This window comes from Dromaius novaehollandiae, chromosome 1 (genome assembly GCF_036370855.1).
Source record: "Dromaius novaehollandiae isolate bDroNov1 chromosome 1, bDroNov1.hap1, whole genome shotgun sequence".
Lineage (NCBI taxonomy): Eukaryota > Metazoa > Chordata > Aves > Casuariiformes > Dromaiidae > Dromaius > Dromaius novaehollandiae.
The window spans coordinates 214,328,349-214,355,566 of record NC_088098.1 but is presented as its reverse complement, the minus strand read 5'-3'; the positions used below and the strand labels follow the sequence as shown (position 1 = coordinate 214,355,566).

Genomic DNA, 27,218 nt, shown 5'->3' with positions numbered 1-27,218 from the left:
TGTAAAATCCATGGGTGGTCTGTGACACAACCCCTGGGTATACATGTGATGGAAGATAAAGAAACTCCTCTGTAATGGACTGATTCATAAAAGCACCAAATGTAAGAAAAGTGGAGGAATAAAGTAGAAGAAATTCTACTGGTCTACCAGGATTAGCACAACCAAAAGAAGGCTCTACGATTCAAAGTAAGAGAGGCCATATAAAGGAAATACTGATTCACCAGTGCAGAAGAATGTTTCCATTCCTTTAATTTCTTGAGCTGTGCATGCCTTATGGTCAGAAGGACAGTCAACAGAATTACTTGGGAGACTGGTAATGACAGTTTCTGTGTTCTTTCCTCTTGCTGCCCTTCCTTATCAGGCAATTTGCCATTCCCCATCTTACAACAGCCAGGTTGCTTGGGCTTTAGTTCTTATTGAAGAAAAAAATAAAATTCACTCACCCGCCTTCAAAGGGATTGTCTCCTGGGATGATGTGGGTGCTGTCCTTGCCGATCAGGAACTTGATCCGATCGTAGAAGGAATGCAAGTTCTGCTGGGAGATGGGGGCTTGTGTCTCCTGGATGATATCCAGAGGGTCCGGGGAGCCTAGGCACAGCGCGTTGACATGGCACAATGGCTGCAAGCAGCAGTCTGGGTCCATGCAATCCACCAGGCCATCTACAGAAGGGTAAGGAAGATTTTAGAGCAATGGTAACATGGAGTATTGTAGACTTTGGGGCAAGAGCTCCTTCTAATGTGTACAATGGAGAACTGCCAATTTACACTTGCATAGAATAAGGTATGTTCTCTAAAGCCCCAATAAATAACATCAAATGTACATTACTATGTGTACATATATATGAAAATACTCACATATATACAAGAGATTAGAAGCTAAAAAAAAAAAAAAACGTGTTTGAGGTTGCTTCTGGGATATGTCATTTCACATCTCAGATACTCAGATACCTTAAGAGCCCCCCAAAGTTTTTTTTCTGTCCTCAAAACAATAACTTTGGTACTTGGGTTCTGCTTCCTGCAGAAATCACAGGCACATTGCATCCCATCAGAGCTATTAGGATCTCTTTCAGAAGGACTAAGCAGTGAAGAAAGCCATGAAATTCAGCCTGTTTTGGTCTGTCAATTTTTTTCTGTGCAGACACACAGTAACAGAAGGCCTCAAACTCCCAGATTACAAATCTTGTACTTCCAGCACCACTAAATTAATAATAAAAACAATAATAGCAGTGGACACACATTTGAGGAAAGCTTACCAAATGTACTCTAGTAAAATGAAGGTTTGCATATCTGTCAAGTCATCAAATGCATAAACCGTACTGCTTCCCCACCCATTCCTCTTCCTGATCCCCAGTTCATTTTGAGATGCCACTGTTCATTGCAAACAGCGTGGTAAAAAGCAGTGAGAGGAAAGGAAATATGAAACAAGCTCAGAAGAGGTTTGATGAAGCATCACATTTAGAAATAAAAGTTGTTAGCATGTAGTTGAGATGGATCTTTACATCAGAAAAGGGCACTGGATGTTTTTGGTCTTGGGTAATGGGATATGGAGCCCTTCACTTCCAAGTCATCCATTCAAACAAGACAGTTTGATGGGGAATGAAAATTGTTGCCATGTGATGGCTGTTCAAAGGCCTATGTGAAATGAGTGCTTGGTCTCAGTCTAGTTGCTGGGAGCACTATATATCAGAGGAACCACCTTTACAGCTAACATCCTATTGGCAATTTCAGCATGGAAGCAAGAAATGAATGTGGAGAGCAAAACTGTTCTGAGAGATAGGTCTCTCCTGGAGTGCGCTGAGACCTGGACTTGCCAGGATAATATATTTTCAATTTCAAAGGAAATAGTGATACAAAACAAGCCAGTTTGCCATTATTACAGACCGTGAGCTTCAGTTTCATCCCAATCACACCAGTACAAATTAGAAGTCCTTTCGCTAATGCCATTGTCATTACTTTGAATTTATTGTCATATAAACAGGATCTGAATCTGAACCGCTCTTATTGCTGTAGTACTTATGATGGCTTACATGTCACGGAATAGGATTCTTTTGAGTTATACCAGTTCGGTCTTGGGAGATTTGAGTGCCATAAAACATCACTGACAAGATCATTTCATGTCGTTAGCCTTACAAAGAAAACTGAACAAAAAGGCCTAACTGCTGTTCCCAGCGCTTCCTGTCTATGTGTGGGTGAGAGTGCAATGAACTATTTGCTCCATGTACACATGCACACACACACACAATGAGTCATTTTCACAAGTGCTCTGCATCTGCCATTAATGATAATGGGAGCAGCATTAGACTAGCAAAAGTGCTTTTGAAAATCCCATCCATTATCCTTACCTTTGTCTGCACTGATATCTCTGCAACTTTATAACACCTTGCAAAATTGCCACAAAAATTTATCAGCTCAGACACAAAATCTACCCATCTGCCTTTTCTCTTGATGACTGCTGATAATGAAAAAGGACTAATTATATTTTATTTGCCCATTAAAAAAAATGACTTGCTGCAGATGATTAGGCCAGTAGGATTCTGGAAGGTCAAAACTCAGATGGAATTTGAGATATAGTTCACAAAATAAAGACCTGCATGGATATAGTAAGCCTATATATAACTACCTATTAGAAAAAAAAAAAAAGAAAAAAGAAAAGGAAAAAGACATGAAACAACAAGCCATCTCTGTTACTATACAATTTCAAGGAAGATAATATATTGTCATTTTCTCCCACACATTAATAATGTTTTGTAAGGCTGCAGACACTGTAGTGAGAGGACACCAAACCACCTGTACCATATCTCTTTATTACTGTCTTTATTTCAGACGCTAGAAATATGTTTTGGGACCTGAAGCTGCAAGACAGCAAGGAAATGTTGTTTTTGCAGGGAAGAGTGGATGAATGTTTGAAGAACAGATGCACAGGACAATGTTTTGTACAGGTGCTAATGCCAAGGCCTCCTCTGCAGATTAATATTTGAATTAATGCTTTTCAGGCCTGTGTGGACTAAGTGGGGGTAACTATACCAAAGAGCTTTTTCACTCACATCCTAAAGCCTTCAAGGTCCTCAGGAGCTGAAGTGGGGTTTAGTTACTCAACTTCCTCTGATATTAACAGCAGTTTCAAGGCAAAGTATTTCTTTAGCTTGGAAAATTTATAGGCCATTTTTGTCTGAAATGTGGAGAACAGCAAGAGTTAAGCTACAAACCAGATCATAACAAGTGATGTGTCCCTCTGAATACTGTTTTCATGTGCTTTTTATTACATGCTCTGTAAGTGATCCAAGTGGTGCCTTCCAGTGAACTGTAAGGAGATATAATGAAATTGTACACAGCTATGACTTGTCATGCCCTGAGATCTCTTACTGGCTCTGTCAGAAAAGCAAAGATAAAGTGACATTTGTAAGAAACTCCCTGCCCATGAAGATCAAGGCATTCAGGGAGCTGCATGGATTAATAAAATTAGAGCAAAATAATAAAAAAATACCCAAACCTTTATGGTCCAAATAAGACAAAAACAAATGTGGGAAGGCAGTATCGGAAGCAAAGGCAAATATATCAAGGTATCTCACAAAGCAGTATGAAGTCAAAATACAAACACTTTTAAAATTCATAAAGCATAAAGGTGAATTCTCCTTAGAACTTGCTGCAAAATTTTCAGGGACATAAAAGATTGAGACGAACATAGGATCAGTGACTTTTGCAGCCCAAGGTTTGCTACAGCAAAGTCAGTTACCCAAGATCTATGTGTGGATTCCTAATTCAGGTAGCTCCAAGACCACAAATACACAGCACAACAAGTTCTTAGTTACGACCATGTTTATACAGCTATGGGCTTTGAAAAGGGGGCCCCCATCATGCTACATGTGGCCATGATATGACGATGGCCCCTTGAAATCAGAGAACAAATGTGTTGTTGAATTCTTTCCCTACAAGGCTGAAAGTCTTGCTTGGAGAGAATTACAGTAATTCATATGTTTTAAGGTCAAAGAAGCTACTATGATTAGCTAGTCTGACCTCTTATATACACAGGCTGTTCTTTTTTTCCCCCCAGAACTGGATTAAAGCATGTCTTTTAGAAAGATATATCATATTTCAAAGACAGCTGATTACAGTGAGTCTACCACTTCCTCCGGTAAGCTATTCAAATGCTTAATTACTGCTAGGAAACTGCATCTTATTTCAAGGTTGAATTTTGTCTCACTCCAACATCCTGCCAGTGGAACTTGTTTCGCCTTTATCTGCAAGGTTGCCCATACCTCTCCTCCACACACAGCAGTCAAGCCATTCTCAACCTTTGCTTTGAGCGGACGAGGAGATTAAACTTCCCATGGTAAGGTTTGTTTTCCAGCCCTCACACCCTTTGTTATATGTGGGCATCAAGGCTGGACACAGAATTGTAGCAGGAATGTTGGGTACGGAAACAAGACCACTTCCCTATTTCTGTTTTTTTTTTATACTTCCAAAGTTCACAGTAGCCTTTTAGCAACAGTATTGCAGTGAGAACTCATGTTGAGACAATTATCTCCACTGACCTCTAAATCCTGTTCTGAGTCATTGCTTTTTAACAGTCTCCCAACTCGTAAGTATAACATGCTTTTTTCATTCCCAGGGGTATTATCTTTCAGTTGGCTGCATTAAGACGCATTTTGTTTGATTGTGACCGTGTAGCCACATGAGGCAGATCACTCTGTATCAAAATGATCTGTGTATGCTGTTTGCTACCACACCACGTTTTGGGTCACCTGAAGATTTTATCAGCATTTAAATTATCCTCGAAGACAATGGTAAAAATATTAAGTAGGGCTGGATCCAAGACCTGATTACAAGGAACTCCTCTAGAAGCAGCTTCAATCATAGATGCCTTTCAATTAACAAATTAATGTGGAGAGCTGTCACTGAGCCAGATTTTAAGCTCTCTCTTGTGTTCCTTAATATTTCCATGCAGCACATGTGTTTATACGTTTGAGACATTTTCAGCATCCTGTATAAACAGAGGTGTCCTTAACAGCCAGGCTGGCAGTCCTGCCAAAAACAAAACTCTTTTGCTGGGCGTACATTGTGCAAAACCATGAAATAACTTTTGCAATCTCAGAGTTACCGTGGGGTGAATCAAGTCACCGTCTGTGTGAAAAGGAAGCCACTGGCACTGCACTGCCACATCTGGTAAATAACACAATCAGTGGGCTGCATTTTAACCTAGAATCACGGACCCACAGAATAACTCAGGCTGGTCAGGACTTCTGGATGTCACCGTGGGAGCCCTGCCTCACTGACTCCAAACAAATCCCTTCAGAGAAGGATTGATGTGAAGGAGAACATCACTGTTAAAAAATCAACGAGACTCAGCAGAAAAATGCTGTTTTTTTGCTGCTTAGGGTAAAGCAGCTCCAATTTATTCAGCTAACATTATTCTTTGACTTCCAACCCAGAAGAGTCCCCTGTGATCAGATAATCTGCCCTCTCTGTACATCACTACGCAGAGAATTTTACTTTGGGATTACTGCATTTGGTGCATATCTTGTGGGTGGAGCTGGAATGCTATTTTTAGAAAGATTATCTCACTTTAAAGATCACACATTATTTCAAGCCCACTAGTCCCTTTGGTGAGCTCTTCCAAATACTAACTTGGACTGCAAACTCTTTGGGAGTAGAAACTGCCTTTTTATTCTATGTTCACACAACATCTGCTCTGGTCCCAAAGGACTTTTAAGTGCTAGTGCAACATAACCAAATAACCACAATTCTCATTAGAGATCCGTATCTATAATGTATTTTCAGCTTGTTCTCAGCGCAAGAATTGCTCCAAGGAAAAGACTGAACTCTGAAGCTACCTGTGACTTCTTGAAGCAGGATCTTGGTCTAACAAGGATGACACTTGTTTAACACTGGCTATAAAAAAAGGGAAATGAAGGCTTCTCCCAGGTTTCTTACCAGTGTTACATCCAGCTATTTCTCCTCATCTCATGTGTCCTCGAACACACTTTCTCATCTTCCTCTCACTGTCTTTTTGCCTTGCATCCTTAAAAACTACGGAACCAGTACTGAAGGGGATATATTCTGATTGCCCACCATCGGTGCGTAACTTAGATCTACTTCTCTCTGACTACAGAGAAGGACTGGGCCTAGTTTTGCCTTGACCTTAAATTACTTGGTTTTCCAACACTGCTTGTGACCCATGGCTTTCTGAAAATCATGCCTTTTACAATGTATCAATACTAGCATGCAAAAAAGTGGAGGCACACAAAACAACTGGACAGTTTTGATAATCTGGATCTACTGGGGTCCACGTGGAGGACTCAGAGCTGTGCCAGCCTCAGTCTCCCCACAGAAGCCTCACGTGGGCTGGAGGATCACTCTCTCTCCCTCCCTGGTATACACCACACAAGCAGTTGCAGGATCCAAGCCAAAAGTAATTTCCTTTTCGGAAAAACACCAAATAAAGTGAACCTGTTCCAGGTGTGTTATGGCAATCACAAGGTTTGCATAAATAAGCACCCTGTCTCCCAGGTGTTTGGCTAAATGGGAAAGGTTCCTTCTCTCCCAAGCACTCAGGAAGGCACAGGCAGCTTTTAACTAAAGGCAGCTAAAAAACTACAGAGAGGCTTTGTGACTGCCCTCCTTGCCTGTAAGTCCCCATGTTCAAACTCTCTAGCTTCCCTGAAATCATCCTTTGCTAGGAATGGCTTAAGACCCTAAAGCACAAAGCCAGGCATTAACTGCTGGGAAAAACTATGCCTGTTGGGTAATCACTGCTTATTAGGGGAGGCAGACCTTTCAGCTCACCTTTAAATCTTGATGAAATGAGTGTGACTATCTATCTTGCAAGAGAGTTCACCTCCAGCAGTAAGGTGGTACCAACCCTGCGTTCCTTGGTTTGCTGCATTTGCTGGCTACAAAGTGCTCACAAGTACCACAAGAGTCTCATGCCTCTTCCAAGCCTCACACAATCTCATTTCCAGGCCTCTAAACCACCACCATGCAGCTCCAACAAGGTGTCAAGGATCAGAGTTTTGTACAGGAGCAAGGGCCTGCTTTTGAGAGACTGCTTCTGCAGTAAACAAGATCAGCTGACAGCTAATAAAATTTCAAATTAGCTGCGACTTTTCATGGCCCCACAATTGTGTTGGCTGATTTAATGGGCAGCGTCTTAGCTCACTGGGATTGAATAATGGAGCATTTCTACAGAGTTTTGGATGCTGCAACAAAAATCCGTCACGCTAACATCAGCAGCAGAATGCAAATAACCTTCCGCCGGCGGCGTTATTACGTGTTTAAGCACAATCTGACAGGTGCTGCGTGTCAAGTGTCGTGCTGGAACAGGCAGGCCACAGGCAGGGATGGATCCGCTTGTACGCAGAGAGCGCCCTGCGGACCACGACACCTCGTGCGCTCGTCAGGAGCCACGGACACGCAGGCATGCGGAAGGAGGTGAGCCGACGGAGCCTTATCACGGCAAACCCGGGACAGCGCGCATGACAAACTCAAGGGCTGCTCCTGCTGAGGATGATGTGACTTTTTGCCACTGACTGCAGTGGGAAGAGCCTCGGTGAGAGACTGCTTTTTTAAACTGCTAAGCAAAAGCAAAACTGAAAGGAAGATAACAATAAAAACACCTTGTCTTTCGGGAGTATTTTTGTTGCCAGTGAAAGAGTAAAATGCACTGATAATACACAAAATCACAGATCTCACTTTACCCAGTACTTGTCCTTCACTCTCCTTCCTGTAGCATTCACCAGGCAACACTATCATCCTTTGCGGGGACACTGTCCGACTTGTCCTGTGATGGCTTTAATGTTTTACCAGGAGAGTCTGGAAAGGGAGGCTTAAACTACAGATGATCAGAGGAAAGTTAACATAGTTTATTATTCTTACCCTTATGCAAATCAGATTTAACCCTTACAGTTCTCATCTAAACTCTGGCAACACAGAGGGCCAAAGAAATGGCTCAGTATTTCTGGAGCAAGCCCCTGTCATTGTCCATGTTAGTGCTCATGCTGATGAAGGTTTACAAGAACAGTGATGTTCTGCACTGAGATGAGGACCCACACTTAAATTACCTCAGTGGGATTTGAGGAATAAGTTTCTTTCTGGTGCTTTGCAGAGAATTGTTTTACCTATTCAACATCTCATCATAGCTTCCAGCTCCACTGTAAGAAATCAAAGGGAAATGAAATACAAGTCTGAAGAACAGCAGTGAGACTATTGATACCCCTGTAATCATGTTAGCTATTAATGTTCGCTTCACTTTTTCTATCCCAGCTGCTCTGTTTTGATTTTGCCTTAGTAAGGTTTTCCCTGGTTGAATCCTGGCTAAATTAGATTGCTGGCTCCCCGGGAAAGGAATTGTCCTCACGTCTTTCTTGAAGTGCTCAGCACACATTTGCAGGTTCAAATAAAATAGTCATATATAATAGTAATCATATATTTGTATTACAGCACTCCTTGAGCTCTTAGTGCAAAAGCAGAGCCCTGCAGTGCCAGGCACTACACAAATATACCACAAAAAGTCTATCCTGTTCCAGAGTTCTGCCCTTGTTTAACAAAACACCTGAGCGCACACAGAAAAGGAGGGAAGCTGGAGGCCTGTAGCTAGCACTGTCCCCAGGGGTAAGTACTGGGTCCAGTCTTGTTCAACTTATTCACCAGTGACCTGGATGAAGGGACAGAGTGCACCCTCAGCAAGTCTGCTGATGATACAAAACTGGGAAGAGTGGTTGATACACCAGAGACTGTGCTGCCCTCCAGAGGGACCTCAACAGGCTGGAGAGATGGGCAGAGAGGAACCTCATGAAGTTCAACAACGGCAAGTGCAGGGTCCTTCACCTAGGGAGTAATAACCCCATGCACCAGTACAGGCTGGGGGCCGACCTGCTGGAAAGCAGCTCTGCGGAGAAGGACCTGGGATTCCTGGTGGATGCCAAGTTGACCATGAGCCAGCAATGTGTACTCATGGCAAAGAAGGCCAATGGTATCCTGGACTGCATTAGGAAGAGCAATGCCAGCAGGTCAATGGAGGTGATCCTTCCCCTCTACTCAGCCCTGGTGAAGCCACATCTGGAGTGCTGTGTCTAGTTCTGGGCTCCCCAATACAACAGAGACATGGAGCTACAGAACAGAGTCCAGCAAAGGGCTACTATGATGGTGGGACTACAGATGATGAAGGGACTGGAGCATTTCTCATATGAGGAAAGGCTGAGAGAGCTGGGACCGTTCAGCCTGGAGAAGAGAAGACTGCAAGGCGATGTTATCAATGTGTATAAGTATGTGAAGGGAGGATGTAAAGAGGATGGGGCAGGCTCTTCTCAGTGGGGCCCAGCGATAGGATAAGAAGCAACGGGCACAAAATGAAACGCAGGAAGTTCCATCTGAACGTAAGGAAAAACTTCTTTCCTGTGAGGGTGACTGAGCCCTGGAACAGGTTGTTCAGAGAGGATGTGGAGTCTCCTTCCTTGGAGATATTCAAAAGCCGTCTGGACACAGTCCTGGGCAATGTGCTCTAGGTGACCCTGCCTGAGCAGGGGGTTGGACTAGATTATCTGTGATTCTGTGACTGGAGTGGAAGGAGGAAATGATAGAAAACACATGATAATCACAACTAGCTGGTCAGGAAACAGAGCTATGATAATGTTTTTAGTCTACAAGTTTGCAACATCCTCCAGCTCATCACTGTGCTGGAGAATACTGTTGATGCATCTGTCTTCACGGGACTCTTTTTCCTAGGCAGGCTTTTAACAAAGGGGCTAATGCATTACACCAGCAAAGCGAAATAAAACAAAACAGACAAACAAAAAAAAAACCCAAACAGGCAACCTATTTTGGGAGTGAAATTCATGAAGCTGAGCAAGGCATGTGAAAGCTCTTCACAGCAGAGGAGAGACTGGATTTCAGATGGTGCAGTAAGAATAAGTTGCTTAACCTCACCAGTGGTCAAGTGGTATCATGCTTTAAATTGTCTCCTTCAGAAGCCAAAGCACCTTTCAGGAGCGATTTCTCTGAGAAAATGTGACTCAGAGCTTAGGAATTTTCTCTGGGAGCAGTGGGCTCACACCCTCTGCAGCTCAGATATCCTTGTCACCAACATCCTCCCATTTCCCTGGCAAGTGCTGCAAGCATTAAGCTATTGCTGAAAAGTTCACCCTAACATACTCTGTTGACTGAATCCAAAGCAATTCAAGCGATGTTCAGAACATACCTTGGAAACTGGCCTCAAATAACTCAGACACAAACATGCTTCTTTCTCAAATCCTGATCAACAGGAAAGTGGCTGTGCATGCTGCTCACCCAAGACAGTACATGACTGAGCACACTCAGGGGCAAAACTTCATGTTTCTAAGGGAGCTTTCTTCCCCAAGGGTAAGGCAATAGTTTGCCTCAGATACTAAAGGAGGCCTGGCTGAGCTTTCCTGAGGTGCTCCTTTGAACATAGGTGCCTAAACTCCGTTAAAGCATCTCTTCAGGAGCAGAAATGCTTTGTGAAATGCGTGTCCCACCCTATCTTTTCTGAAGATGGTTCGCATCACCTTTTGTTACCTTTTATATACCAGCACTGCCTTCTTCCCATCAGTAACTTTCTTCATCTCAGCAGGCTATGGTTTGTTTCTTCTGACACATTTTCATGGTTTATTTCTGAATATACTAATCCAAGGAATTTTGTTACAGTCTAGCCAAAGGTACCAGGGACTCTTCCAGGCTGCCAGGCCAACTCACAACCATTGCTGGACCCTCAGTTCACAACACATCAGCCTCAGTGATGGCACAACCAGCATACACTTCTGAATGCTGTGATGCATGGATTCACACTACACTCCTAACAGTCCCAGTGCTACAACTGGCAGCAGGTGATACACAAGTGTTATCTCCAACACGGAGTTAGCAAAGATCTAAAACCTGGAAAATGTGAAACAGTCATTTTGTTCTCTTACTTGGGGAAATGTTGATTAACAGTCATCATAAAACAATGGAATAGAAGCTGGGTGATTTATAACAAATTATATCAGTAATCCAATCTTTTCAGGTACAACAGGCTTTTTTGCTTTTTAGTAGTGCTTTTGTGGTTCCTCCAAGATGACCCTGTTGTTTGACTGGGTCTGTCTTTGATGGTAAATGCTAATTTATGATGGCTGTTTTCCCAGGTGCGTTCAGATCTCAACACTTCCCTTTGTAAATGCAGCTAGCACATTAATGCGTCATTTTTTATGGTTTCAAGGAAGCAGACAGCTCCCCTGCCATGCCCAGGAGACAATCTTCTTGTGCTATAAAAGCCTTGCAGGCATGGAGTAAAGGTTCATAACAGTGTGCAGAAAAGAAAAGAAAAAAAAACCCTGAAAGCACCCCATCATCTTGTCTGCAACTCATGCATTTGTAAAGACAAAGGTTTGTGTTCTGGGGATCCCTCAGATTCTTTACAATTCCCTTTACAACTCCGGCACTACCTTCAGGTGTAACCCTACATACTGCCAAAGAGCACCGCAGCCTCCTGCCAGCTCTCTAACACATTATTTGGCATGTGGTGGACACATGGTGGACACATGGGCATTAAGAAGGCCAGTGCACAGCGCCAAATTTCTCTTGCTGAAGAATTTGAAATATTGCAGTCCCAAAGCATTGTGCAAGTCTCCACCTTACTACAAGCACTACCTGATCCTTGAATAGGGCAAACAAGAGACCAAACATCACCCTGTAGAGTGGCACCAAAGGACTACGGTGCAGTAAAGCAGACACTGTTGAGCTATTTCAGCTGAGGATCCATTTCTGACAATTCATATGTGGCTATGTCAGAACCACATCATTGCAGAAGTGACAGCTTATTTCTAGTGGCAGCGCTAACTAACACCCAAGGCTGCAAGGAAAGGCAAAATGACATCACGCAGGGGCTTGGTGCTTCTGACCTACTCACTGCTCCAGGGTTTGAAAACTATGGCAACTTGTAGTTGTTCTGGCACAGGAGGATGGAGGAAAGGAAAGCATGAGAATGGTTCCACCTGGGAGCTCTTGGGTAACATCTGGTTGAGCCCAGAACTGGACTTGGAAAGACAAAAAGGGGCCATGTGTACTTCGGCAGCCTGCATTTGCACTCGGCTACATGCACTGCATTTAGCTGTCATGAATAAGACATAAACTGAGGGGCTGAGGCTTAGCTACTATAGTTCTCGCAGAAGAAGAGAACAGTATGGTTTCTCCTCTTCTCTCTCAAAAGAAAATCATTGAGCAGGTAATACGTAAGAAAAAGAAGAGTTGCTATACTTCTATGTAATGGTGTCCAATATACCTTAGGTAAGCCAGCATTATTTTAATGGGAAGATAAATATATATATATATATACACACATATGTATATATGTGTATGTGTATCTATCTATATATATAAAAAAAAATTATCCTGCATAATAACTAACGTAAGCCTTTGGAACTGCTTAAATGGCAAAGAGGCAGCACAGAGTGGCACACAATTGAACATCAGCCTCTTATTAATATGAAAGGCCAGATTAATATTAGAAACATTTATATTCCTGTCATGCTTTTCATCCCAGAAAGATTCTTGTCTTTTAAAAGTAAAGTGATTCACTTTGTTGGCGGCAGAGTTCAGCAGCTGTTTAACAACTGGCATTGTTTAAAAGCAGGAAATTAAGAATACAGCCAGTTCTACTTCCTGGAGAACCAGCAAGTTTTACCCTATTTTGAAGATGTGGCTACCTTGGAAAACCCCCCAAAAATACCAAAAGCCATCAAATGTCTGATCCACTGTGTTGATCAGACAGAACCTTTAAACAAAAAGAACTATTTAGTTTAATACTTATAATTTTCTCATGGTTTCAGGACAGGGTATATTTAGACAACCAAATGGTGAACGGGCCAACTCTCTGGCTCTGAATATGGGGTGAGTCATATAGCCAGATGATTTCTCTGGAAGAAAGACAGCTAATACAGCTTTGCTCCCCTGGTACCATATCTGTGAACTTGTGAGGAATATCCTCTCCCCTTTCCCTCCAGTTTTCCTGTACACTCTGTTCCTGATAGAGGAGTCTAGAAAAGCAAAGGAGCCTGTATTTTGCCTATTAAGGCTTAGCCAAATGCCATTAACTCTGCTTCTAAGACTTGTCACAGAAGTGAATTCCCTTGGTCATTTAAACCTTCCAACTTTTTACTGTTTAAGTACAAGACAGGACACTCTATGTGGGGTGTAACAGAAGTATCCTTGGATGGTGAGTGTTTGCAGCCATAAATTACAGAGGTTATTTTCTGCCAAAGAGAGGCAAGAATCACTTTTCTGGGTCCCTTTTAAGGAAACATCTCCCATTTGCTGTGAAATGGGCTGTGGCCTCTTAGGTCAAATGTGCAAAATCCTAGTCTTTTACCTCGGCTGTTAAAGCTGTGTCACTGCACTGTGTTCCCTTGACAGATACTGCATGATCACCTGCTCTCAGTTACTTACTGCGACTCCATTTAAGTTGATGGACTTTGTGTTTAAAAGTGTAAATAAAGTGGACCTGGGTGTGAAACATAAGTGTCAGCTTTGACAAATGACACTTGTGTGTGGAGAGGGAACTGCTCTCTGTGATACCTCTTATCTAACCTGAATAGAGATTATCTTTCACGGAGGCACTCCTTCTGCCTAGCTTGTTGTTGTTTATCTGGGGCTGAACAGCCTCCAGATTTAAGAGGCCAACACGCCCTGTAATTTGGTACCCGTCTCCCTTGGGGTATGATTAGGCTAGGATCTGATGAAAAAGATTCTGACTTCAGCTCCTATTATACTGAGGAATTTCCGGCAGCAGCAATTTTGATTAGCAGACACACGATACCACAGCATTGCAAACGGCTTCTGATGAGCTCAGGCAGTGCGAAACTCCATGTAGCATGAAAAGCCCCACATCATTTTTCTGAAAAATCACATTGCTCTTCATGGTGTCTCACTCTAGAGAGAGACTGTTCTGAGCAGAAAGTAACTTGAAAGGCAGAATCCGCCAACCAAAAGTAAGCATCAACCAGGTGATACCTGAAATAGCACAGACAAATGATGCCATAAACCCGTCTCTCTCCACTGATGGTACGTGTGGTGACCAGCTCAGATATCTGACTAAAGCTACATGAAATGACTCCCGTCTCCATGGTCTACATTCATGCTCATATGAAGGTTAAGTTCAGCAATAGCCCTGAAACACTGTACAAGGAACGGGTCAGATAAACCAACCTACTCCAGCCCAGAGCAGGCATCAGTCCAGACAGTGTGACAGGAACCTGAAGAGGGAGAAGCCATGATGCTCATACACACACTACCTCTCCTTTCAAAAGGCTGCTCAAGCCTACATCTCTTCAGTGGTCTTGGAAATGCTGCAGTTTCCCCAACATATAATCACTCCGGTGACAAAGTGGCTGCATTGAAGAAGGACTCATGGGACTCAATTCAGCTGCCTAAACAGAGGTGCCTAGTGCCATCTGAGAAAACTTAGGATATCTGAGAAACCCACAGGTAGCTGTCACCCATGAAACAGATACTTATATGTTCCATAGGAGGTCCAAGCTATTGCCAAGTGGAGGCTGGAAGCCAGCTGGGATACTTTAGGACATCTCAAATGGCACTGGACAAAAGGCAATGGACACAAGCTGGAACACGGGAGATTGTGACTAGATATGAGGAAAAAGAATTACTCTGAGAGTGGTCAAATACTGGAGCAGGTTGCCCAGAGAGGTTGCGCAATCTCCATTCTTGGAGGTATTCAAGATTTGACTGGACACAGTCCTGAGCAACCTGCAACCTGTAAGTAGACCTGCTTTGAGCAAGGGGTTGAACTAGATGACCTCTGGAGGTCTCTTTCAACCTGAATTACTCTATGACACTCTGTGGATACCCATCAGACATCAAGCCCTAAATCTCCACTGACTGTAATGGCAGCTTACTCAGACCTAGGGTGACAAGAATGGCTCCAACTTCTAGCTCCAGAGACCAGCATAACATCTAGGAGGCAGACCCAGAATCAACTTTTCCTTACCGGTCCAGGCAACCACGGTCCAATCCTTGTGCTAAGTAAGGAACTCCAGCTCCAAAGCAGAAGTGACTCAACACCACTGATGACCCTTCATCTCAGGGGTTGAAATTCAAATGAAATTTCAACCCACTTTTACAACATTAATGATCTATAAAAAAATCAAGTCAGGAAGGTAAACTTGTACTTGTTGCACTTTCCAGCTGATGAGAGTCCTTAGCAGTAGTGGAGCAGAATCAAAAGAGCAGCATAGCGTATGTCTGACATGGGTTATCTGCAGACTGTATTGCACGGCGTGAACACATATATGACTTTTTCAGTTTATCAAGAGAAAAGCCAACATTCATTTGTGGGCTTTGACACATGAATAAGCTGTCACAAGACAATATGTTACAATCTATCAGTTGCTTTGCTCTAGCTGTATACACCACTATTCCACAGAAGTTCACCAAATGCAAGTTAGCAGCTGATGTGCACTAACTTGTAAACATGTCAATGCTTTTTGTCTCTCCTGTCTACATCTGCTGTCCTGCAGGCTAACAAGGTGACAAACTGCTCATTTCAAGGTGAGGGTAACCCAGTTATAAAGTTAGCATCTTGAACCAGGAGATATGAGGAGATGGTGTTCCACCAAGTTGTACAGTCTGGTCATGCTATTTTTTTATACAGATGTGCTCATTATTGTACATCAGGCTGGATTACTCTTTTTTCCCCCCCCTCTCTCTTTTTCAAAACATGACAGTTTTTTCTTGTTTGTTTCTTTTTTTCAGGGAAACTGGGATTATCTTTGGTTCCATTTACCATATTTTTACACATCTGGTGTGGTGAAATTTATTGCTGCCTTGTGTCAGCTGTAAATAGAAAAGATGAATACAGTGATACTCAGTTTCATGTTAGGCAAAAAAGCAACCTTTGTTTTACAGCATGTCCTCTTTGTACGGTTCTCCAATTTTTCCATCTTTTCTAAAGGGATAATTTGGTCCATTTACCATGCCAGATGTGCAGGAGTATTTTAAATATTCAATCAGAATCGCAGTTGCTGTGAAGCAGCTAATCAGAGTCTTGGCTTGGCTATTTTTTTTGACTGTACTGTTCTTGTTAATATGGTAAAACAGAGACTTGCAAAATGTAGTCTCCACTTCACAGTACGTGTCCTGGCCCAGACTTGTGGTTTACAAAGCCTTTTGCTGAGTGACAACAAAACAAATTATGCAGTCTCCCTTATGCCTTAAATTTAATATCTCATCTCCTGCCCTCTAATTCAAACCTTCACACTGCACCAGGGTTTCCTTTGTAATGAGATAACTCTGAATATTAAGTTTGCATTACGCAGGGCTATTATTCACATGCCTGACATCATTACATATGGAACTGTAATCAATAAAACATGGTTTGAGAGGGATTGGATGGCTTGTGGGCATGGGGATCAGCCACTGAAGCCTCTAAGTTATTTCTAAACAGCCATCCCAAGTCAGTAGTGACCTACCAGAAAGCCTTGATGAGAACCTCAGGCAGTGAGGCCAAAGTTTGAAGAGTCAGGGACATTTGCTGTCTGAGGTGGTCCTATCGTGTCAGTGCTGAGCCACACTGTTGGAGTGGAGCGATAGGATGAGTGCATAGCCTCTGTCTGCTCTCTGGTATATGGACTTCATCTGAGGACAAATAAACCTCACTCTTCAGCCCTGGCACCCCAGGTCCAAATCCATTTCATTTGAATTCAAATCCACTCTGGCTGAGTCAGCCTGGCAGACTTCGCTGTCTGTTCTCCACCAGCTGTCAAAAAAATAATCTGCCCTGCAGAATCAAGCCCAGATGACTGTTCACTGTGCAAGGTTTACAGGCTCTGCAAAGCCTGACATACCACATGTGCTCATGTCCTACCTCCATCATTGTCTTTTCCATCGCCGCATGCTGTCTCCATGGAAGTATCGCAGCCCGCTCCTCTCCAGCCCAGCTGGCAGACACAGTGCCAGCCGTTCATGTCCAGAGTGCATCTGCCGTTGCCGTTGCACAAGCCAGGGCATCCCTCTGCAAGGCAAACAGCCACACATTCTAATGCACCGCAAACACAAAGCAACACAGCTTGGAAAGGGGTGAGTTAAACAGCTTTTCCCCTTTGCCTTCAATTCATCTCTCCACTCCCACTTGTTGTCTTCCCATCTGGAGCGAACTGTCCCAGTTCAGCATCAGAATGGTCGTGACCGTTCAATGGGTTACTGCTTCCAGCTTTCCCAGGAGGTCCTCACTGCGTGGTTTCACTAATTGGATTGAGGGAACGGTGAGCTTTGGGGAGGCAGCGTGATTTTCCTGCTTCATTGTTTGTAAAACTCCACTCTGCTGTTTCTCTCCCTCAAATTGCTTGCTTTGTAAGATGAGGATTTATAGTTATCTAAATTCCATATGGCGTTAAAGTTCCTAATACCCTGAGAAAAACAGCTGGCTTTCAATAATACTGAGATCTCAGTCTGGTAAGCAGGCAAAGCTGGCTGGAAAGGGAAGGGATTCTCTACATTAGAAAATGTTTGGAGAACACCTGATTTCTCTGCTTCTCAGTTTCCATGGGATTCATCTTGTCTGGTTACAACCCATCGGTGATAGAGATACTTCAACTCTTTCTGTAGTCAGCAGAGAGGCAAACAGACATTTCCATGGCATACATCCCTTCGTGTATTTTAATGCTTATATTGATGAGCTGAAGCATGCTCTGAAAGTGCCTATTTCTCTCCACTGACTAGAAAAGGAGTCCAGGGTGACTAGCACAGAGGCAAACATTTCTATTATAGGTGATTAAAATAAGAGGAGATGAATCCCGTGCTTCCTGTCTGCTCACTAGGGTTTGATTTTCTTATCCGATGACCCCCTGCTGAGATTTCCATCCCCTTTTTTTTTAACAAAATAGCAGAGTAATTTCCACAGTAAGCAGCAGGGTGAAGAAGGCTGCTTAGTTTATATAGTTTGGGGGGCTTTTTACCTACAGAGCTTGAAAATCTTTACAGAAAAGCAGTCAGAAATGTTAGCCGTATTTTACAGATTAGGAAACTGAAGGGCAAGGTAGTGAAGTGATTTTCAAGGTCACTCAGCAGGACTGATTAAGCCAGGAATTCAATTCTGACTTCCCAAGCCCTGTCTTAAGGCCCTCTCTACTTACATGCGTGTTGTGAAATTCTGTCGTGTGATTTGAGTTTGATGAGACCCTTAGCTTTGCATGACAAGTTTGTTTGTGAAACCGCACAAATACCGCAGCCTTACTGTGGCTTGAAGAGTTGCAACATGGTGGTGAAGAGTGCTGCAAGGTGGGTGTCATTGCAACGTGTGGTTGGCTCATTCCTCAGAAGAGGCATCCCAAGGAAGAGCTGAGACAGCAGGTATAGCACACGACACCATCATGTATGCTGTGCTGAGTAAATATGGTTCAGAAATGCCTTTTAACTAATAAACATGTTTCATAGTGAACTTAACATTTCTTCTAAGATTGTTTTCCTACAGATTCAGAGGGATGAAATGGAATAAGGAACAGCAGCAGTAAGGAAAAATCCTTTAAAAAATCTTAAATAATTTTTACATCTACAAACATGGTTGTAGCATTTCAGTTCTTTAAAATGTGTACTCCGTCTGTGGTGAGCATATTTTGGTACTTATACATTACAGTAGTATTTATAGACTACAGAAAGAGCTGCCAGTGCTATTTATAGGCAAGGCTACTTGAAATTCCCCATTTTAATACCCTGCCTTCAATTATTTACAACAGTGCCAAATTTCTAACCATTTAAGCTGATTTTTTTCATGCTGGAGCTAATTTATTTATTTTTTTCCTTTATTTAATTTCAGAATAAGCTAAAAGTGTTCAGCTGTTGTGGAGACTGAGAGAGGAAGAAGTATATTACTTGTTAAAATAATGTGCTAAATAACTTAGGTAGATAGGTAATCCTGCCCTTTGCAGCAGATACATTCTGTTTTGATGGGACAACCTTGTCAGCAGGGATGTTTTTATCCCCTCTTTATAAATCTCCCTAAATTTACCTAGATGAAAAGCCTCTGAAGAAACCTCACTTTATGCATATTCTGCATGGATTCATTAGCGTTTGGCTGGTGGCTCAATTCCGTGATGCTGTTGCATCATCACTGAGCACACTTCATGTTTTCACTGCTCTAGTGCATCAGTTGAGTTCTATCTCCCATCCTAAAATAATCTGTTCTATCCTGCAGTTTCAAAGGCTGAGCAGGAAAATCCTTGCAAGGAAGTGGAATGATGTTGACCTAGACAGGAGTTCAGTGGGAGTCAAAAGGAGCTGGGCTGAGGAAGCTGATGAGAATACGGTAGAAGCATAGTGGTCAAAGAAGAACGTTTGGACACTGTTATATTTTTAAGCCAGAAACTAGTGTTCAATACCAGTGTTCAGACTTTTATCTTCTGCAAAGGGAAAAAAATAAAAAGGGGACTGACACTTTCACCAATGGGTTTTGGAAGCTTTTCCTGGGAGCTAAGGACAAAGTTCAAAGTCATGTAGGAACAGGTCCAAACCCTGGAAATCGTTTAAGCCGGGGCTACAAGGTTTCACATGATGGAAATTCAGAGGGAAAAGAGGGATTCCATTTTAAATTTTTTTACCTTTAAATTATATTGTTCATGTCTTAACTTTTAGAACAAATATCTCAAAAACAAAGTTTTAACATTATTAAACAGAAAAGATATTGTACTGATTGATCACTGGCTGTAAGACTGAAAAAAGCAAGTGATCTTCAAATGTCTCATGTGAGGAGTCTCCATCAGGTATAAGGAAAAATTAATGTAACTGTACGAATGGGGAGCTCATGGAAATACTGCATACGCTCTACTCTCCCAAGCTTAGGAAGGGTGGAACCTGGAGTGACAGAAATCGGCTGATATAATTAGGATAGGGACACCTTCTGTATGTAAAGAATTGAGAATGGCTTGATTGGCCCACTCTAGTACAGAAAGCGCTGAAAAGACCATGAGTGTTTTGCATACATTCATGAAGCAGATGAACAGTGAGAAGGGAAAACAGCTATTGAAGCTAAAGGGAATAATCCTGGCATAAGAACAAATGGACATAAACCAACCATAAATAAATTCTGGCTGGAAACTGGAAAGAAAAAAATTCTCAGGATCAAAGGAATAAAGTTTTGGAATAGCTTCCCAGTATAAGTATTAAGGAGAAGACGACTCACTGATTTTTTCACAGAGATTGGTCAATTTATATAAGGTATCATACAGTGTGGCTCCCTTGACAGTAGAATACCAGACTCTAACTGAAGAAATCCATTTCACTCCTATGTCCTTGAATTTTGGGTGCCATTCCTTGTCTATATGAAATGTGTTTTAGACTATCCTAATGGACTTCCATGATTGCCTCCAAATCTTCTCTATCTGGACCCAGAGAAACTAAGTCAAATATCTCAGAAGGTAGAGAGACAGAGGAAAAGCACCATCCAGAAGGACAGAAAAGAAAGAAGGGGGAGAATATCTCACAAGATTATGCCCTCAAAGTGCCTACTACTCTTCCTTGACTATTAAGGAGATCCAGGGTGACAAGTTCAGATATAAGCATCTACACTGTAGATAACCTAAAGTGGGATGACTCCCACCTCTAACATCATAATCAATTGTTTTGGCATCTTTCAAAAGCAAGTTTACCCCATCCCCCCACAAAGAGAGCCATCTCTGTTTCCTAAAAAGATGAATCTCTTCCAAGAAGTCAGACAGAACTGTCTCCTAATGAGATAACATCTTCTTCACAGATTCATGAACATACAAGTTTTCAGATATTAACCATCACATTACAAGGTACAGCAAAGTATCAGTGCTGTGAGAAGTAAATTGTACCTCTCCTTTATCCTGGGTTCAGTAGGAGAGAAGACAGTGTGCAGAAGTAATGAGGAAGCAAATCATTAACAGAAAGCAAAATAATTAAACAGCAGCTGTTAGAGGACTCATAGCTTCAGAATGTTAGCAGAGAATACAAACACATAGGCCAACATATCTAGGAACATAAACCTATGAATATTACTATTTTTAAGCTGGTTCATTGGGTAAAGACTTGATAACCATTAACAATATAGAGATAGGAACACACAGTATTCCACACTCCACAAAGGGTGCACTACAAAGCACTTGACAAAAAGATGATACAAATTAACTTTATCCCTTCCTTTCCCGCCCTGGGGAATAAAGCAAAAAGATCATCCAGTTTCTGAAGTGCTTCTGAATATCAACGCAGCAGGGTGGCTTAATCTTCACAGATTTACACCACCATATTCTTCCAGCTCTGATTTCTCATAGCTAGAGTCACTATGATCCATTATTCCTGTTTGTGTTTGTTAATTGTACTTGGGTGACTGAAAGAATCAAATACATGAATAGGGATTTTTGAGGAAAAAAAACCCCAAATCCTTTATGTGATTTTCTAACTGAAGCACATGAAAGTGCTGCTGAAGGATGATGATACAGCAAGAGGTTCATGAAGATGTCAGGTCTGCCATGCAAGATTCAATACAGACCAGGGAATCACTACAAAAAATGGAGTAATTTTGACTAGACAAAAGAAGAGTATCAGAATCAAAGAAGAAATTCACCAGAGTAAGAAATTATCTTGCCATTTTAACATTGGTGGTAAAATAATCTGCTCTTAATGATCTGTACATGTAAAGCCTTCTCTAATTAGTCCAATTATAAATAATGTTCAATGGGAATTTTCTTCAAGCTAAGCCTCATTGCCACTTGAAACCGGACTTAAAGGATAAGACTTTCCTAATTCTGATTGCAAAGTACTGACAGAGAATAAATATGTTTCTTTCTCTTGTCTTTCCTGATGGTTGTTCTCACAAATCCTAATAGACAGTGGTTGAGCTCTGAAATGAGTAGGACATGGCTGAATGCAAGACAAGAGGATGCAAACACCTGTAGCTTAAAAGAACAATAATCAGTGAGTGACTTGTAGAAGTTCCGCAGGGATAAAGGGAAGGACCAAAAAGCATTATCTGATCCCTGCAGGCTATGAGAGCATGGTGGAGTGCTCTGAAAAATACTCAGCTCTTCAACTACCAACCACCACGACATTTTGTGATGATGGGAATGGAGAAACCTCTAATAAAATGGTCCCTGTAAGATGAAGATTAAAAAGTCACTTGCCAGAGCTCCCATTATTTATGAGTATACAAATGAGGGAACTGGCTGCAGATAGACCTTGGCTTCTCACTGCTTCTCAAGCTTCAGGAACAGCCCAAAGAACTGACCCTGCAATCACCACTGTATTCAAGTGGAGGTGGCTGTTCAGCATCTTTGCATTTCAGACTAGCTATTTACATGCCTCACTAAAGAGTTAATGTGTTTTTTATTTTTTGTTTTTTTTAGCATGGGACTTGATAACCAATGATAGAGATTAATTAAGCTGACATACTGTCAATTCCAATGGTATTCTAGATAGAGAGGCTCTCTTTAAAATCAGTACATTTTTAATATATGCACCTCTTTTTATTTTAAGCGTTACCACTGTTAAGCAGGCCTTAGCCTTGGAGACTCCCTTTCAATTCTAGTTGGATCTTTTTGGTTTAATCATGCTCATGTTGCTCTTAAAACTTTCCCCCAACTTAGAAACAATTGTGCATCTCATCTGCCTTACTGGTTTATTGTAAAGCTGTAGGAAAGACTCAGCAGTAAATCAGGCTCACTCCTGACAAGAGGTGACAGGATTACTAGGAAGGGATTTCAACCAGAAAGATGTTAATAATTAAGAAAGCCAAAATGGCATGAGTAATTTAGTTCTGAAAAAATGCATGCTATGCAGTTAGCCAAGTAAAAAACATGTACTTTTAATATTTCAGTTATTGCTAATCTTCCCAAAAGAGGCCAAGCATTGAGACAATGTTAGCATGTTGCTTAACTTGTTACCCACTGCAATACTTATTAAATTTAACATGCCTTTATTCTTGGGCATTAAGGTGAGTCAAAAAGCTATCCAGAGGACAAGCGATAGCTAGAGAAGACTTATTTAAAAAAAAAAATTGGGCCACTGAATGGGCTAATCAGTACTGCAGGTCCTTGGACACAAGCTATATAGGATGATCTGTGATTTTCTCTATCCCCTTGGTTCTTTTCTGCTACCTTTTGATCCAACCTTCTCCAATGCAAGTTGAGATGAAAGGAAGGAGTCCTGGACTTTTGAAATGCAAAACATCGAGATGTGGAACATTAACAGGAGGTTCTGATTGCACTCCCTAGCGCTGACCTGGATCTTCTTTTAAGAATGCCACCACTATGACTCCATAAGGATATAAAAAGTGGCCCTTTTTCCTTGATCTAAGAAGGAGGATATCATTTTTCCTCCTAATTTAAATAAAGTCAAGGACGTTTTACTGACTCTAAGCAATGAAAAAAATCTAACTACCTCTGAACAGTCAATCCATAAGCAGGGATTCAAGGATAGGCGCCACTCACTGCTGCATTACTCTCCAAAGTCTCCTTATTTACACTGTGGACATTTCATTATCATTCATATTTGTTCATTCAAAGTTTTTTCCTATTTTCAATTCTACCTCAACCTGCCTGTAAGCATCAACGGAAACAGGAGAGACATGTTAGAGTGTAAGCTCATTTAGAGAAGTGAAGTCAGTAGGGCAACCATGTTTCCTGTCAAACCCTAAGAGCCCTATAAGGCAGAGAATTTAATTTAACCATTCACCAGCCAAATATTTTGGCATATCTGCCCTTCTCCATAAACCTCTCATGGTTGCTGTTTCTGATTGCTCACAACCTGAAAAGAAGGGTAAATTGTATGGAAGATTTATTCTACCTGATTTTTTTGGTTTGTTTAACCGGCAAACACATGATGCTGTGTGGTATCAGCACTGTGTTATTGTTAGTGTCAAATCAGCCATGCAGAAGGATATTTGTGTCCAGCTCAGTCATATTCATTGTCAGATCATTGTATTTATCTAGCAGATGTGTACTATTTCAATACTTTTATAAAACTAATGTGCATTCAGGAACTGTCATCAATGTTGCTACTTAAAAGTCATAAACTAATTTAGCATACATCTCTGACTAAGAAACAACTGAGAATGTTTTAAGATATCAGATTAGCTCTAATCCATAACAGTTCAATTCCATTTCTTCTCAGGAGAAGAAAAGACCTGGGTTCTAGGCTTGTTTTACATTTACAAATAGGAACACAGGGTCAGATTTCTTTGTACTGTAAGTTATTATGATATCACTAATTTCAATAGAATTTGCTGATTTGCACAACCAGAGGCTTTGGCTTTGAGGTTGTAACATTTCTATTATGTGTGTGTGTATATATATATATATATATATATATGTATATAAATAGCATCACACAAAGTTCCCATTTAAGACTTAGCAGTCATGGATCAAAACATGGAGACTTCACACAGAAAGTACACTCACCTGCTTGTTACAAAATGGATTGTACACATATAATTAAAACATATTGCTGTGTAGGGCACCTGCTGTATTCACAGACATTTTTTTCCTCCTGACTTCCCTTACCTGGGTAGGAGGGGTGAGGATGAGAGGTGGTTTGGAGGGGAGGGGAGGGTCAAAGGGAAGGGTAGGAACACTGATACGATGTTAACACAGGATCACAGCACTTACAGAGGTATTTCCTACCTAAATGACTGGAAAGTTCACCCTTCCAGACATTAGGGAGCACTTTGGTGACAATGAGGAAGAGATGCAACCTCAACACAGCATGTTCACGGTGCATTTTTTTTAAAAAACACAAAGACAATAGGAAAAAAAGGAAGGAAGAGCATACCTTTCACTACCTTATCCAGATAGTGAGCTTGGGAGATAAAAGACAGGACATTTAAGGTAGGATTGAATAAGTGCATTGCGGCTTACTACGAGACTGTGCAGGTGCTAGAAAGGCAAAGGAGACTTTGCTGTGATATGAAAAGAAAAACTTTGATTATGAGGAGAGATAAAAAAAGGAAGAAGGGTGGAGCACAGCCCTTCTCAGTCAAAGAGCTCAAGAAGGCTATGTTTAGACATCCAGTTATCTTTGCTCATTAAGATCCGGAAGAGAAACAGGAAAGTTTAATATATATATATTTATGTATGTGTTTATATATATATGCATATATATGTGTATAAAAATATATATATATATGTGGCAGATTATTGTAAGGCTCTGCTCATTTGCTACAGTCTACCTCTGTTTTACCAAGTGCTTTTCTTTTCAGCAGGAAAAACAGAGTCATTTGAAAGTGCTCCACCTCACCTGATTGTCTTATATTTTTCCGAACAAAGATGCACAGTTCTCCTGTGGCCTTACCAGACTGAGAGAGGCTTTTACCCTGGATCTTCTTAATGGTAACACATTGCATTTGTACAACATCCTCTAGCCCAAGATCAAACTGCTTCACAAATATTAAATTAACCTCATGGCAGCTCTACCAGATAGATAACTGTTAATATACTCATTCCAAGGAGGGCTAAAGCAAACAAAAGAAGGCTATAGATGTAGAAGGAGCAGTCATGTGCCCAATTCCCATGGAATATTAATTTGGAAAACCACCTTCTATTTGATTTTCTGGGGTCAAATAGAAAGTTGGTGGCAAAGATGCAAGCAGAGCCCAGGAGTCCAGCCTTGGAGAGGCCTGTCTAACCAGTAGGCGGCACTCCCTCTCCTAACAGTGGCTGATCTTTATTAATAAGAGGCTCTGAAGCCTTGGCTTTTCTCTCTTTCATTCCCTGCCCCCAGCACCTTGCTCCGATTTCTGTTACCAAGCAAATCTTATTAACTGTTATTTCCGTGGTTCAGGTAAAGCTTGTATGCTCCCTGCAATCTCTCTCTCAGTTGTGTCCTTGTACTCTTATGAAGAGTTTTTTGTTTCAGGTTTGTTCACACAGACCGCCCACCCGGGAGGTCACCGACCTTGCAAGAATTTTTTCCCCATCTTGTGAGTCTAATGCATCAGTTGAAGCACTATTGTAAGGAAGCAGAGAGGGCCGGGAGGATCACAGCTAAAAGAGTATAAGGCAGTTAGGCTAGCGAATGAGATTAACTAATCACCTCCGTCTAGGAGTAGTGATGCAGGAAGCAGAGCTTTGCTGTCTGCTTGGATGGTGGCTGAAGCCTGGGAACATGCCATTTGGATTTCAAATTCCAGAGCAGCCCAACATTGCAAGCTCGGAGAGCAGTCACTTTGCAGTTGATGACAGTGGAGGCAGTTGCCAGTGTCAACCATATGTCAATGATGTGTAAATGTTACCTTGTAATTTGAAAAATAATGTAGATCTCTTTTGGGAATATTCCACACATGGCCATAAATGTATGCCATGGTGGCACGGATCTTTCTTCTCTAAACCTGTACAGTTCTCGTTCATGTCCTGTGGTTCTGGCATTAAAATATCATTTTATTATCTATAGACACTCCTTTGGAAACTTTGAGGGCATATGCAGGCTGAGGAGCTGCGTAGGGGCTCTGAAAAAAGAGCAGCTTCTCCAAAGTGTCCTCTTCTGCACCCAAAGGTCCTGTACTGAGCTTCATGTCACCTCCCCAATACCATAAACTACTGTCCCTTCAGACCTGCTATTGGGGAAGCCCATGTGAACATCCCCTACCTGTTTTCAGTCTGAAAATCCTCTTATTTCAATTGCCCAAGCTAACTTGTTTTGTCTTAAACATACTGTGAATGATCATATGAGCAATTCATTTGGCCCACGTAGAGGGAGAGAGGGGAGAGAGCAGTGAGGGCTGCTGGGGACAGGCTCCTGGGCAAAACGTTTTCCTTGGCACACTCTCAGTTCTCATTTTCTAAGTACCCGTTTTATCTTTATCTTCTCTATGGGACGAAGTGCACACAGCCTCAGTGAAATCCCTGGAGTTAAACTGAGAACACGCAAGTTTGAAGGAGCAGAGAAAGTAGCCCTTCATTGCTGAACCACTGAAGGCACAAGAAGTTTATACCACAGAGACAGGGAAAAAGACTGTTTGCCTTTGAAGTTCATCTGCGCTTAACATTTACTGTCAAATATGCCACCGACTACTTAAGGCCAGATTATCTTCAACGTGATGCAAAATCTTGTTGGAACAAAGCAGTGAGCACATGTTTTCTACTGCATGCTATAACCATGGCCCTCTCTTGCCCAGAGGTACCAGTCCCACTCAGGTGAGGTGGATATCAGAGGGTCAAACACAGCTCAGCATCTGCAGGGGAAATGGCTGAACGCTGCGATGAGCTGACTAATTA

The 27,218-nt window shown here is 41.8% G+C and overlaps 1 protein-coding gene across 5 annotated transcripts in view; it reads right to left on the bottom strand.

The window, feature by feature from the left end:
- Positions 1–27,218, bottom strand: part of TENM4 (teneurin transmembrane protein 4) — a 587,496-nt gene that overhangs the window by 98,632 nt on the left and 461,646 nt on the right. For all 5 annotated transcript variants that reach the window (XM_064505185.1, XM_026096126.2, XM_026096128.2 and 2 more), the window contains 2 exons: positions 16,865–17,011; positions 444–660 (listed from right to left, as the gene is read on the bottom strand). In XM_064505185.1, coding sequence (XP_064361255.1) covers positions 444–660; positions 16,865–17,011 — 364 coding nt within the window. The remainder of the gene's footprint in view (positions 1–443; positions 661–16,864; positions 17,012–27,218) is intronic.